This window comes from Diuraphis noxia, unplaced genomic scaffold (assembly GCF_037042655.1).
Source record: "Diuraphis noxia isolate RWA-SAM2 unplaced genomic scaffold, SU_Dnox_SAM2 contig0002, whole genome shotgun sequence".
Classification (NCBI taxonomy): Eukaryota; Metazoa; Arthropoda; class Insecta; order Hemiptera; family Aphididae; genus Diuraphis; species Diuraphis noxia.
In genome coordinates, this window is record NW_028301712.1 from 9,791,742 (window position 1) to 9,804,365 (window position 12,624).

General features: G+C 27.4%; 2 protein-coding genes across 4 annotated transcripts in view; one reads left to right on the forward strand and one right to left on the reverse strand.

The window, feature by feature from the left end:
* LOC107170636 (ferlin family C2 domain-containing myoferlin misfire) overlaps positions 1-12,624 on the reverse strand; it is a 158,114-nt gene that overhangs the window by 123,513 nt on the left and 21,977 nt on the right. The gene's annotated exons all lie outside the window — the stretch shown is intronic.
* Positions 5,104-7,514, forward strand: LOC149058082 (uncharacterized). The gene is made up of 3 exons (XM_089220516.1): positions 5,104-5,194; positions 5,259-5,346; positions 5,961-7,514. The coding sequence occupies exons 1-3, from the start codon at positions 5,104-5,106 to the stop codon at positions 7,243-7,245; spliced, it is 1,464 nt and encodes a 487-aa protein (XP_089076642.1). The 3' UTR covers positions 7,246-7,514.

Here is a 12,624-nt window from a genome sequence, read left to right on the forward strand (position 1 = left end):
TGATGCACGCTTTAATGAATAAAAAGTATGTATATTTTTGCAAATGTGAACATCAATAAAGGGACAAAAAGTATTCAGAAGAGGTAATTTGTTGTATAGAGAAATGCTGTTTATTTTTATATCAGAAAATATATGATATTAAATCTCAGAAAACGGAAAATTAACACTAAATTTAAACTAAATTACTTACAAAATGTTGTTAAATCGAAACAAAATATAGATACAGAAAATGTCTTGAGTGGTTGTTGGAAAAATATGAGATATTAAAATAATATGCATCATAGTTTTACCAGTAAAATACTTGAACTTAATATATTATTATCAATACAATTTTTAGATTACTTTATTAAAACGTCTAAGAATATTATCTTTTTTAATCGAAGTAAAATTGTATTTGTATAAAGTTTCAGTCATTCAAATGTATTGTCTGTGAGAGAAGTCATATTAAGATAATAACCCGCATACATTTTGATACCTTAAATTTGGAAGTATCTAGCTGTAAACAATTATTTAAATAAAATAATTGAATGTCTGTGTTTATGAAGCTATAAAATAAAAACGTTTATATTTTAAAGTTGTTATTGGATAAGTTGATATATAGATGAGTTGATTTTACAATTATGTGTGATTATTTTTTTTTCTCTGTCATCCCATTCCTGACAGTATAAATGTTTCAATTTTCTACTTCGGCATCTTTTCTGCTAGGAAAGTAAAAAAAGTTGGTATTTTTTCGGAGAGAGTCAAAAATAAAAACCAATTTTGGAAAAAATTGATTTTATTTTTTTAAGTGTAACTCAAAAACAAATAAGCATGGATAGTAAATGCCTAACTTTAAAATATCACCAATAGACATTTTTCTAAATTTATTTTGTCATAATTTAAAAATATTATTTTCAATGATTGAAAACGTTTCACTAAATTTTAGACAACAGATAAATCAGTATATAATATTTCTGTGGTCACAATTAAGAAGTGTATACTTGTCATAAGCATATGTGTTATTTTTATTTTACTATTAACATTATTATTTTACGCTTCTCATCACACAAATAATACGGCATTGATTTACGAACCACCATATAGCTATATAATAGGAGGAAATCGTTCTTAAAAAGTGAGATACACTCTGTCAATTAAATTTAAAGTCTTTCACTTAAAAATACTACCAAGTAATAACAAAAAATATTTCAATGTGAGTCTTCCCCAATATATCACATGGCTGTGATAAAGTGGTATAATCAATGAATGACTGTCTATTAAAAACAGTGAACCCTAAAAGCTAAGACTCCCAACAAACATGTATAACACACTCCTGCCGAAATTATAAATCACGCCTTTCAGATATAAGAGTCGGGTAGATTCTAAAGAGTTGACTCAATAATATATGTCATTGGCTAACAATATTTAACATTTACTGCCATTTACTGCCAATTGTTCTGTTTGGTACTAACACCATAAGTATACAGCATATTTTTCAGTGGCCAATGTTTGCAAACACCATATAAATTTATTTTAACACAAAATAAAATTGTAGATGACTCAATAAAATATTTACGAAAAATTTTTGATGAACTATCCCTGTAATTCTCAAAATGTAAATTTACATTAAACAAGTAAATCATACCAAAATGGAAGCAAAGATATTTAGCTTAAAAAAATACATAAAACCAACTTAAGTTAAAATTAGCATTTAATTAATTAATTGGAATATCAAGGGTGACACAATAAAATATTTAGGGATACATCTAAATGAAAAATCTAAGTTAACCTGGAGAATCCACATAAACAAAAAAATTACACATGAATATAAATCTTATATTCTTACAAAATCACAGCTCAGCCCTGCAGATGACATTTTTCTATTGCTAAATATGGCCATAATAAGACTGCTTCATTTACGCTTACGCTTGATACTGCATCTCAAACAAAAATCACGAAATTCTACAAAATGAATTCTAGAGAATAACACTAAAAGTCCCTTGGTTCGTGTAAATTAGCTTCCCGACGATATAGGAGTATCCTTATCGATCTACGTGTATCAAAAAATCAATTTAAAACAAAGACTAAAACTGAAGGAGGTCTCTATTTTAGAAACCTAATTTAACCTAACCTCAGGTTATCTTCCTAGAACACAAAAAGATCAAATGGACAACTGATAGAAAAAATATTTTTCTATATGTTGTTTGTAATATTATTATAATTCTGGTTTTTGTTAATATGCTTGTTAATCAACACAAATTACAAATTACCATCATAGAAAACATGCTAATAAACTCATCTTATTGCATTAGGTATTAAGATTTTACAAAAGACATCATGATATAATTACATAATATACTTGACATTAAGTTGAGATAAATACTGCATGAATCAATTATATTATTAGTTTAAGTAAACGTTTATAAATGTGCATATATTAAACAATAGCTGTATTTTACTTAGGAATCCAAATTAATATACACACCGTTACACAGATATACAGTAGTTTGTTGATGTATAACATACATCAATATTACTTAAAAATATTATAATTTTAGTTATTTATGAACGTCATGGTATTTTCAAATTTTATACATGTAATGTAATTTAGTTTAATATTAAGTCAAAGACACTAATATTATGTAGTAACATAATTTAATTAATGATAAGAACCTAATCATTACTAGGTATAATAAAAATATTTTAAATGTAAACCAGGAAAATTACAACACAAATAAAAAAGTAAAGAGATAGATTAATTATACCACAGTTACAGGTTAGACTATATTATCACTGTATAATGCATATAGTTTTATACATATAACAGTTTGACACACCAATCATTATTATGAATTTAAAAATCAGAATTTCATCTTTTTAATATGTATGCCATTAATTATTTTCTAAATCATAGGCTAGGTTAGGTATTTATTTTGTAACTGGTTTAGTAGCTATATTATCAAAACCTATATAAAATTATTTAATGAACTTCATCAAATTCATTTAAAATGTTAAATTAAATCAACCAGGAATTTTCATTAAGTGTGTCATGACTCATGTATAGATACCAAATCATATTATTTGTAGCATCAGGTACCTGTAATATATTAAGACATTTCATTACAAGAAATAACATCATGAAGTAAGGTATTACGTATGTGCAAAGTGTTTATTCAAATTAGGATAGAGTTAACATATTACATACATTGATACATACAGGAAAGGGTGTTCTACCATGATACCTTATTTAACCATATAGCTTACCCTTTAATTTAATATACATATATATAATGTAGAATAGTGTTCAAAACAATTATTAGGATGATGTAAAATTTAACCACCATTTAAGTCCGGGTTCAGTTAAATTATTAAGCAGCATCTTTTGTATATTTCACACTTCAAACTAAAGGTCTATAGAATGCATTGCACACTTCAAGTACTTAACTTCAATGAATGATTTTTTTCATCAATCATATCACATACATTTTTTTTATGTATACAATAGCATGCAATTAAGTAATACATAGAGCTCGAAAATTATAGGCTAAAAATAATATTATGATGTTATTAACTGTATTTAAATATAAATATATATATTAAACACTTTTAGATTCTGAGTGGAGCAATAAATATTTTGTTTTTATAATGATATGTTTTATTATTATTATTATATTATATGCTTAGACTATTTTTAGAACAAAAAATGATTTGATGTTTAACTTAAATATATTTTCTTACGGAAAAATTAATTTAATTATTACTCTATACAGGTCAAAATGTACAACTTAAACTTTTTTTTTCTTAATAATTGGAAAAAACAGGCAAACCCAGTTTTTGGACAACACCACTTTTCTTATTTTGTTATACCTATTCTAAAATAATAATAATAATAATAAATAAATAAATAAAATAACTGTAAAAACCACTTATTTAGATACCATTTCGCCAATTGTTTCGGTACCTAAGTAATAGTTTTAGCATTCTCTATGCATGGTAAAATTTTCAAAATGTTTTGAGTAATTTTAAGACCTTTTTCGTTTCTATTTTTTTTTAAATATTTACTCCGTCAAAAAGCTTGAAAATGTAATAACGAATCCCCACGAGATTGTATTGATAATACATGGGCACGATATTTTATTTTTATATCTATGTATACCTACTATAAATATGAATTTTTATTTTTTAATTATTTGCAGTTAAAGTTTTCGCAAAATTTATCAAAATCACAAACTTTACAAAATGCACACCGTTCTTATAATAAATGGTACATTTGAAACCACAAAACCTAAAATTAATACATACAACAATCACAATATTCTTTTTATAGAAATTTGAAGTTTTTTTTTAATATTATTAATTGTTTACGACATTAACAACGAGGTTATTAGCTGGCATTACTTTTTTTTTTTAATTTACATTAATTGCATTTAATGTTTAAATTTGAACGAAATTAGATATTTAAACGAAGAACAACAGTTTTAATTATTTTTCTGTAATCCAAACCACGTCATACGTTGGAACTTGAAACTTTTACTATATTATTATATTTCATTTACACAATGATATTTTCAAAATATTTAGATTAATAACATGCATTTATGATTTAGTTTATTTATACCACGAATCCATGAAACAAATCACACTGTTATATGATAAGGTTGTATATTGATTCAACATTAAATAATAAAAATTAATTTTATAAATTATATCATAATGATAAAAAATAAATAGTAGTATAAATACGATGTTTAGAAATTTAAAATAAAAAAGTGATCAAAAACATATCAAATTACATTTTTTGCAAAAACTAATTATAGCTAGGTACTGTATCACTTATAGTAAAATAAATTACTTTAAAGTAAATAATATAATAAAATATATTGAGAAATATATAGGCAAATAAATTGGTTTCGTACAAAATACTTTTTTGAATGCAATGATATTTTATCATTGAATTAAAATTCAGCACATGCATTACAGAGACTAATTAAATTATGAGGTAAACTTGACACTTACTATAGATCAGCTAGAGCACTTACCTACTTTTCCTCTTTCCTCATTTTTATTTATCAAAACGTTCACATACATCGAAATAATGTATTATACGAATTCAACCGAAGAAAAATGAACAAATATAAAAACATTATACAGAGCTCAGTGCATTTCGGTTCTAGTATATCTCAATTCGTGGTCAAATCTGAGGCTATGTATCTCGGTTTGTGATAAATCCAACCGATAAAGCGATTGTCAGTTATTTCAGTTATTTGGCACTATTGCAGCGGTATATCTGTGTTTGTTGTATTTCACGAATGATATAAAAGGAGGATACTTTCTTGCTTCTGACGACTATAACTTAAATAAAAATACGTAACTAACTGTTTTGTTTTCCTACGTGTGACTGAAATAGCTGCTATAAATAAACATATAATCCAATTTTTATATTTAAAGAACAAAGCACATGTATAAGTATTTGTGGTTGAATTCCTGGTTAAAAAGTATAGGTACAAGATAAATCTTTGCAATGGGCTCTACCTGCATGTGAAAATCCCGTCAAAATCAGTTCAACCGTTTTGAAGATTTTCCCGGAAAAACAATCACACATTTCAATTTTATTTATTTGTAGGTGTATACATTCTATATATGTATGTATGTATGTATAATGAATGCGTATAGATAAAAATATCAATATTTACCAACATAAAGCTTTGCACTATGCTATATGTTATATATGTCGTTTTTATATATCAGCTTAAATTATTTGTATTATTATAATTAATATAAACCTTGACATCTAGGACATTGGATGATAATCTTTTAGCTATTTAATATACACAATATAATATTAATGTCAAAATAATAATAATGACTGTGATGTTAGTTTCGAATAATACGATATAAATATGTTATTTCAGTTCGGTTTCGTATCCCGTCAAGTGCGCACGTATGCCGGTTATACACTTCGTTATCAGTTAAAGCGACAGGTCAGCGTCATTACGCGCACTCGCGTTATGGACGTTGTACCTATATACTATAACAAATTCGGTACGCAAGTCGCAAATTACACACGACATAGCCAAAAAATTGTCAACAGCTTATGATATCAAAGGTAACGTAATTCCCTTCCAAAATACTGTACCGGAAGGCAAAATCGTTCACGTTTATGGCAAACACAATCTATCCTCTTCGTCTACCTCCCCTAGGCCTGCGGACAAAAAATCAAAACCATTCGTTTCCCCAAACCGGTTCGAGGTTCTACAAAGTGATGATGATTCAAGTGAGTGTGCTTTTTTCCCTCCTAGTGATCATACTGCAGTACGTGAGACTCAGTCTCTACCCGTTATCAACAAAAACGCAATCTGTTCTCAACCTATCTACATCAAAAATATAACCAATTTCACCTTAATCAAAAATAAATTAATACAACTCACGGGTATTAATGGTTTCACTTGCAAGGCTACGTCATCCTATCTCATCGTTCGACCTAGAGGGCCGGACAATGCTATTTTAATTCTCGATCACTTAAGGAATTCCGACACGGATTTCCACACATTTTGCACACCTAGCTCTCGACCTTTCAGGATCGTAATCAGAAATCTTCATCAATCAACTCTTAGTTCTGATATCTCCGATGCCTTAAATGAACTCAGATACTCGGTTAGACATGTTGTAAATATCAAAAAGAACAAAATATCTCTACCGTTATTTTTTGTAGACCTAAATCATAATATCATCAATTCTAACATCTTCAAAACCACAAGGTTATTGCATACCTCAGTCGTGGTCGAAAAACCACATAAATCTAAAATCGGTTCACCTCAATGCCATAAATGTCAGGCCTACGATCACACTAAAACTTATTTCTCACACAAAGCTCGCTGCGTCAAATGCGGAGACGAGCATATCTTCAAAATGTGTTCCAAAGATATCAATCTACCAGCCAAATGTGCTCTCTGCGCAGGTGCTCATACCTCATCATATAAAGGATGCCCAGTCTACAAAAAATACGCTGCTTCTCTCCTAAAACAAAAAGAGGGAAGACGTATAACCTGTTCTTCCAGGCCTACCAAACTCATGCAGTCTGAGAACCCCTGCAGCTCCAAACAAACTCGTACCTACGCCGATGCCACAATCAACAAACCACCAGCCGAATTATCTGTTAATTTAAATAAACCTATAATTAGTGAAATCTCAATTATTTTGCATCCACTAATTAAGTCATTAATGACTGTTTTAAACAGTTTAAATTTAATCTTATCTACTCCCTAATCATTGTTACTACTTTTAGACTATTTTTAATCATTAATTTTCATATTATTATTTTATTATGTGTTTCAACATTATATTATGTAATTCGTCTGTTGTTTTTATGGTTACACTCAAATTTTTCACTATTTAATTTTCGAGCTGTATATATTTGCATGTATCAATCTGTAATTGTTGAACTAGGTATAATAGTTATCAATAAAAGTTCTTAAAATAAAAAAAAAAAAAATATGTTATTTGAATTAAATAATAATAGCCATCATCTACGCTAATTAGTAATTTCTTTAATGAGTTTTAAGATTTGATTAGTGGTTGTCTAGGCTTGGCCTGGTGACTGATAGAGAAATACTGGGACATTGTTTTAATTCCTGGAAGTTATTGCTGTTTGTCGGCAATCACCGAAAGGATGTTTGACGGTTCATAAACCTTAATTGTATAATAGGCTTAATAGGCTGGCCAGTTTGAACTACATACAAGTCTGTCTCTGTATTGAAGAAAAGTACTGGTTACAACTGTATCGAGCGCTAGTATTATGGAGGTGACAAAATATTGTGGTCGAAAATTTGTTCACTTGTGAATTATTAAAACATTTAAAATTAAGATTATTTTTACAACAGTATTTGCCCCGGAAAGGGGGATGGCGGCACTTGTTCTCCGGACACCGTAACTTGCCCGGAGAAAAAGGCCGCCCGATGGTCGAGGATCGAACCCGGTCTGGCTGAGCCACAGCCGACGCGGTAGACCACTCGGCCACCTCGTCCACCACCACAACAGTATTGTACAGTTAAACATCATCCATATAATGTATAATGTGTTATACTATTCGGAATTTAAAAGCTTATTTTTAATTTGGGTTTAACATCGATGCAACAAAATAACAATTATTAAAATAATATTTTCAAAAACTACGGAAAAATGAAAACATTTTTTAAGAAATGAAGTAAATTACGATTCTATATTGTGAAGAGTGGGTCAAATTAAATTTATACATATGACGAATAATTATCGATTTAAAATTTATAATAACAAAATAAATTACGATTTTCTTAAGCCAATGTGAGCGAGTATAACTTATAAGTCATAAACAATACAAATATTGAAACACCTAACAATACTCTTAAAAACCAGATTTCCATTTAAAATACTTTTAATTAGTTATTAACTTATTTGCGACAGCCGACACAGTAGAGTAGAAAAACCAAAACTCGGAAAATATTATGGAAATAGTTATTATGACTCTGGGGCCTCAATACTTTGAATTATATATATGAGAAGCTTTCAGAGCAACTTTTGTTTTATTCTCAAGTATGTTCGGGCTCCATATTACACCGTAATATATATATATATATATATATATATATATATATATATATACAGGGTGATTTTTTTATCATGAACCACTCATTATTTCAAAAAGTATCAATGTTTTTTAAAATATTTTTTTACAAAGTTTCATATTGTTAAAAAAACAACGTTTTTATGAAAAAATTATATTTTTTAATATTTTTTATCCTTATAATTTTTTAAGTTTTTTACTTTTTTGAATGGCAACATAGAGTTTTAATTTCATATTCCAAAGCAGAATATTTTTCTAAGTATTTTGATACGTAAAAATCGAATTTTGGACGAGTAGTTCATGAGTTATAAGTATTTAAAGTTTAGACAAGCGGAGTAGTGGACAAACATTTTGCGGGGTAACCCCGTACCACTCCACTCCGCCAATCTAAACTTTAAATACTTATAACTCATAAACTACTCGTCCAAAATTCGACTTTTACGTATCAAAATACTTAGAAAAATATTCTGCTTTGGGATATGAAATTAAAACTCTAGGTTGCCATTCAAAAAAGTAAAAAACTTAAAAAATTATAAGGATAAAAAATATTAAAAAATATAATTTTTTCATAAAAACGTTGTTTTTTTAACAACATGAAACTTTGTAAAAAAATATTTTCAAAAACATTGATACTTTTTGAAATAATGAGTGGTTCATGATAAAAAAATCGCCCTGTATATTCAATATTGTTAGTTTATCTCAGTGATCTATGAGGGTGTCAAAATCAATCAATTACAATTATACGTGACCGTATAATAAAATAACAAAACGTTTTTGACTATATATTATTATTATTATATTTACTACAATAATACTGCTTTGATTTATCTTGATAAAATAGAATGTACACATTCGACTTAGGCCACATGTATTTTGATAGCACTAATATGTAGAAATTGGACATTATTATACACATTACTACTATACTCTGTAAGCTTGTTCAAATGTTTAGTTTACAACCACGTTTGGTATTAAGTTAGGTACTATCGTTTGAGAATTCGCTTCTGCAAAGTCTGTTTTCATAACTATTTCGCGGTAAAATGGTATACATAGTTGCTCACTCCATTCAACATTAAATCAATAACTCATATACTTTATACTATATAATTTATAACTTAAAATTTAACTCACATAGGTAACTTATGATATAAATTACTAGTGGTGGTAAATGTAAATTAATTAACCGACGAACCGTATTATTTTTAACCGGTCGAAGGTGCTTGATAAAATTAAGGAGAATTATTAATATAAAAAATTAATTTAACTCTCCGGTCGAAGCTTTTTTGTTAAAGTCAAGAAGACTGAAGGGGGATATTATATAGTAATTTCAAATGTTAGATATACATAAAATGAATGTTTTTCTAATTCGAAATATAATGCCAATTTTCGTGATTATGATGAATTTTGTTTATAAATTCATGGAAAATTATTGAAGATTTACACTCAACTTTTTTCTTTTATAATCATGATTACAAAAACGGATTCAGACTATTAACGTACAATATTTAACACAAATTGGTGTATAAAAGTATTTAAAAAACAGTTGTTTATCAATTTATTTCTTATATAGATACAACAAATCATTGACCCGTCCACTTAACCCTTTACGAAAATGAAAATCAGAATGTCAAATTATTCCCTATATGGTCTTAAAATCCAACTCCTACATTAAAAGATTTATCATTTAACTTGCAGCTAACTAAATGGTTTTTTAATTTTCCTTTGAGGGGAAATATTTTGCTTATCAACGTCAAAGACACACATTTTTCACAGACCATAAAATATTATATTGATTTTTATGTCAGTAATGTTTTCAATTAAAAATTCAACGTATGGCTGTATGAAACTTGTAAAAAAAACTAATTACTATACAAATTAAAAAATTAAGCAGCTAATTAAATTACCGTAGCAAGACAAGACAAATTACTTAAATAAGTATAATAATAATAGTATGAGGTTATTTTTGACAAAAACTGATCGTAAATAAATGTTTTCTTGGATTTATTTATTTTATATATGTAGGTTTATATTGTAAACTATATTATAGACTCATTATAATTAAATTCCAATCAATACAAATTAATTTTAAGGTTCAGGAATAATTATAGTAATTATTGGTATAAAATTTAAGTAACTTAAATCAATCAAATATTTTATATTTGATACAAATCAATTAATGGATTTAACAATTAACTTAAATTCCAATAGTTAATAGATTGGTTTCATTCAATATGATTTCTGAGTGAATGCTTGAATAGCAAACATATTATCTTAATTTTGAAAAATTGCTAGTAGGTTTATATAAAATTGTGTTTGGATAGTTTATTTTTATTTTTAAATTACATATGAGTTGAAAAATAATTTTACCAATATACCTCTATCGGGAACATCCAATACATCCAATACATCCAATATTGTAATATTCCAATCATTTCTTCAGCTCATTACAAATGCCCGGGTATGTCAATAATCCCTTCCATTACTCTGGCTTCAAATCAAAACCATTCATTCACTAATAACCATTGTGAAACAACAACGAAACACATTCAACAATTCAAATTCCCTAATTTCAATTCTCATCACCCTTACACTACCTAATAACCCACCACCTACAGCGAAATTAACTAATAGGCTTCTCAATATTAAAAAAAAACCTAAAATTATGAAGCTTCCATTCCATCAATCTATCCATTCATGTATACTTTTACCCACTCAGGTATCGTTTACATTTTAAATTCTGAGCGGAGCGAGGAATGTATTGATTTTACCATGATGTGTGTTTTTTTTTTTTGGTGTCTGTCATCACGTTTTGGGGCAGTAAAAGTGCTTCAATTTTCGACTTCAGTACCTCGTTCGACCAGAAAGTGATACTTTGGGAGGGGGGGGGGGGTCATAAGTAAAAAAATCCCAATTTCTTTCTTAATAATTGGGATAAACAAACTAAAAATTAAGGAAAGACGGGAAATTTTAGGCACAATCAGTTTCCGACAAAATCAATTTTAGTTTTTGATGAAACTTTAAAACAAATGACCATAGATACATTAAATTTTCACTGAATGTTTATTTAAATATATTCTATCCACCGTGCAATTTTCAAAAATGTTCAATTTAATTTGAACGCATTATAGCTAGTCGTATGCAATTCTGGATGATTATTAGTTTTTTTAAATCGATATCGATAAATATTTATTTGTTGCGTAGAAAAGCTTGAAAATTTAATTCAAGACACCTAACATATTGTTACAATAGCAGTTGAAAAATATTAAAAACACATAGGCACGAATTTTTTATAAGCATTCAAAGTTTGAATTTTGACAAAATACATAAAAATCAAGAAAATTCGCAAATTATTTTAAGCTAAAAATTCATAAAAAATTTTATTTTTAAATCGAAAATTTGAAAATTTAATACAAGAATCCTTACAAATTTTTCAATCTTTATCACAAATAAAAAGTCCATCAGAAATTCAAATTAAATTTTTATGAACGTTTGAAATTTCAATTTTTACAACACTGGATTTCTCATTTAGCGATTTCCTTATTGTGGTGTAACTCTAAAACAAATGAGTGCAGATACTTGAGATTTTTACTGAATTTTTATATAAGCATTTTCTACATTTTATAAGATTTTAAAAATTGTTCGATTAGTTTTAAACTATTTACTGACATTTTAATTTTTTAACATCTTTAGTTTTTTTTTTCTATTAATATCGACAAAAATTTATGTCTTGTGTAGAAAAGCTTGAAAATTTAATACATGGCTCCTAACATATTGTTACAATAGAAGTTGAAAAATATTAAAAATACAAAACCATGATTTTTTTTTATAAGCATTTAAAGTTCAAAGTTTGACTAAATACTTAAAACTTACCGCAATTTTCAAATTATCTTAGTTAGAAATTCATAAAAGTTTTTCTTTTTACAACTAAGATTTAAAAATGTTTAATAATTTATAACATAACCTAGATAGATAAACCGTCTCCGCTAAGAATCGTTTTTCAAATACAACAATGATATAACATCATTGGATTCAAGTTTAATTTAATC

Coding starts and splice junctions, on each gene's coding strand:
- LOC149058082 (XM_089220516.1), top strand. CDS start 5,104: ATGAACAAATATAAAAACATTATACAGAGCTCAGTGCATTTCGGTTCT. Junction 5,195..5,258: donor ATCTGAGGCTATGTATCTCG/GTTTGTGATAAA, acceptor GCACTATTGCAG/CGGTATATCTGTGTTTGTTG. Junction 5,347..5,960: donor TATAACTTAAATAAAAATAC/GTAACTAACTGT, acceptor TTAAAGCGACAG/GTCAGCGTCATTACGCGCAC.